Source organism: Pteropus alecto, unplaced genomic scaffold (assembly GCF_000325575.1).
Source record: "Pteropus alecto unplaced genomic scaffold, ASM32557v1 scaffold75, whole genome shotgun sequence".
In the NCBI taxonomy this organism is placed as follows: Eukaryota; Metazoa; Chordata; class Mammalia; order Chiroptera; family Pteropodidae; genus Pteropus; species Pteropus alecto.
Window position 1 is genome coordinate 210,243 of NW_006440638.1, and position 2,572 is coordinate 212,814.

Genomic DNA, 2,572 nt, shown 5'->3' on the forward strand with positions numbered 1-2,572 from the left:
CAGAGAAAGTGTAGGAGGCTCATTGTGGATTCTATTCCCTCAGAGTCCTGCTTACCCACACTGTGCTGGAAGACCAGCGGTGACAGACCATAATAGTATTTGTCAGTTTTTAACAGAAAGTTTGTAAACAAAAGGCAAGTCTCTAGAGAATTCTGTGCCAGCATCTGGGCTGAGTTAATCATCCTGCCAGTCCTCACTAAGCAGGGAAAGAACACAGTCCCAATGCTTCAAAACAAGGTCACTCTGTCATTGTATGGCTTTCACAAATATCCTTGGTGTCACTGCCTCAAAAAGGAACTGGACAACCTTATTCTAAAAGAACAACCCAATTCTCTTAGTCCTCAGGGAAGAGAATAGAAACTAAGCTTTATTGGGTACATGCTGCAAGCTACTTAGACTTTCCCAACAATGCTTCAACATCATTTTCCAGATGCAGAACCTGAGGTTCAGAGCGGTGAGATGACTCCCAAGTTACACAATAAGCACCTGCCTGACATCTAGGCCCATGCCCTCTCCACTGAACCAACCCCTTACACTGACGTGGCATGCTCCTCCTCCACCAAATTCCTACAGTAATGACACAATTATTAAGTGGCTTTGTCAGCTTCTCTTCTCTTCCAATTTTCATGTCCTACCTAATACAGATGGTGAGCAGCTAGTGATCAGGGACAAGCACATACTTGTGTACACATAGTTTCTTAAATATTAAACTATCCAGATTCATAGAATCATCCCCTTATAGACCACAAAGGGCACAGAGGCAAACAGCTGATTAGGCAAATGTGGTCAGTGGTGTGACGGTAGACTAAAGGGGAGGGGTACACAAGTCTACTGGGAATGGGGGGGTGTGTGTGTTTCTTTTAGTCGGGGGAGGGGATGTTGGGCAGCAAAGGTTCTAAAGGAGATACCTGGGCTGGGTCTATGTGGCCATCCAAGCGAGGAAGGGCATCTCAGGCCACCAACATAAGCTAGCTTCCTAAAGGACAGTTGTGACATGCCAATCCTCTGCTGAAGCCCATGATGCCCAATTAGGGGGCCTCAAAGTCAGGGCTGGGCTCTGGGTCAGAAAGGATCTGTGAACTCTATAGTTTTCCTAAAAGCTCAACTGCAAATTCAGTATTGCTTTTTACTGATTATTTATGTATGACTTGCATTAATATAGCATGCAACCAAACTTGCATTTATTATTACTTGTTAAATAAGCTGAATGGGAAAATCTCTCAAACATATCCTGTGGGGCTGTAGAGACTGAAAACAACTGCTCGAACTACTGGAAAGGAAAAATAAGTGTTGGTTCCAATCCCTCGCTCAGTCTGAAGAGAGTTGGGAGATGTGGTGGACAAGGCTGAACACTAGTGCCAGGCCCAGCCCCCAGCACTGGATGGGGGAGAGGGATTAGTAAGTCACAGTGCAGTATGATATTAAGATCCTGCCTTGCCTCCCTCCTCAGGACCTTCTAACCTCTAACTTCAGACTTCATGGATCTCAGGACATGGGAGGACACTGATAAGGACTGTGAAGAGGAACTAAATTCTCCCATCTTTATTCCCTCTTCCCTCATTCCAAACTGGCTTTCAAAAGCCAGCTCATAGTTTTATGAACAAAATTCACTTCATAGCCTCTTCATAGTTTATTCTTAACTTCATTTAAAACAACAAAAATAAATACATAAAATGAAAGGAGGAAAGGATTTGATACTAGGTCTCATTCCCTGAGGATCAAAGACTGGATAGGTTTAGCCTTATCTGAAAAGGGGCTCAAAGAATGATCTTCCTACTTAACTTGCAGTCCTCTCCCCTGCCTCTCAGCATTTACATGATTTATCACCTTCTCCACTGCAAAATAGCTTCCTTCTATAATCTGCACAACTACAGTCTTGATCTCAATTTTCCAAGATGCAAGATACAATCCATTCTTTCAACAGCAATTTCAACAGTATCAGTTAACTGTCTCTATGCCTAAGAGGTCTTACTATCATAAAACCTTCTGACTGGAGGAAGAAGCTCTTTTATCTCACATCAGCCACTCAATTTTCTTTTGTTGTGGGTTGCTACTTAAATCTGTGCCTCCAGGGCTACATCTCCTTTTTACTCAAATAGATGCTTTTAATTTCTTATTAGTCAAAAATTAATTTTGTTTTATATTAGGATTAATACATGAAAGAAATGCAGGCTATATTATATGTACACACCACATATTTAATATACTCACCATATACTCTTAATCAAGATCTAGAAAAATAAACACCCAAATGTGAACAATGAATGCCAACTCTCTTAAGGACAGGTTTTTTTCTTTATTTTTTCTAATTAGCCTATTCACTTCTGGATTACTTGATAACAAAAAAAAAACTATCACTGAATGCAGACTCCTCTCTTTTTTGTCCTTCCTCCTCTACAACCCTTTGTTCCACATTCACTGTCATGGCATTTAACTGATTCTCATGGCACCCAGGAGGGGAGGAAGGTATTGCTCTGATCCCTGCTTCACAGTCAAGGTGGGGAAGGAGGCTCCCTAGTGTGTAGATACTTATCCAGGTGATTCAGCAAATTAGAGCATGGCAGCCAAAAAA

The 2,572-nt window shown here is 41.8% G+C and overlaps 1 protein-coding gene across 1 annotated transcript in view; it reads right to left on the minus strand.

Annotated features, from left to right (window-relative positions):
* Positions 1 to 2,572, minus strand: part of ACAD9 (acyl-CoA dehydrogenase family member 9) — a 45,935-nt gene that overhangs the window by 7,964 nt on the left and 35,399 nt on the right. Inside the window, exon 9 of the mRNA XM_025050850.1 lies at positions 681 to 735. Coding sequence (XP_024906618.1) covers positions 681 to 735 — 55 coding nt within the window. The remainder of the gene's footprint in view (positions 1 to 680; positions 736 to 2,572) is intronic.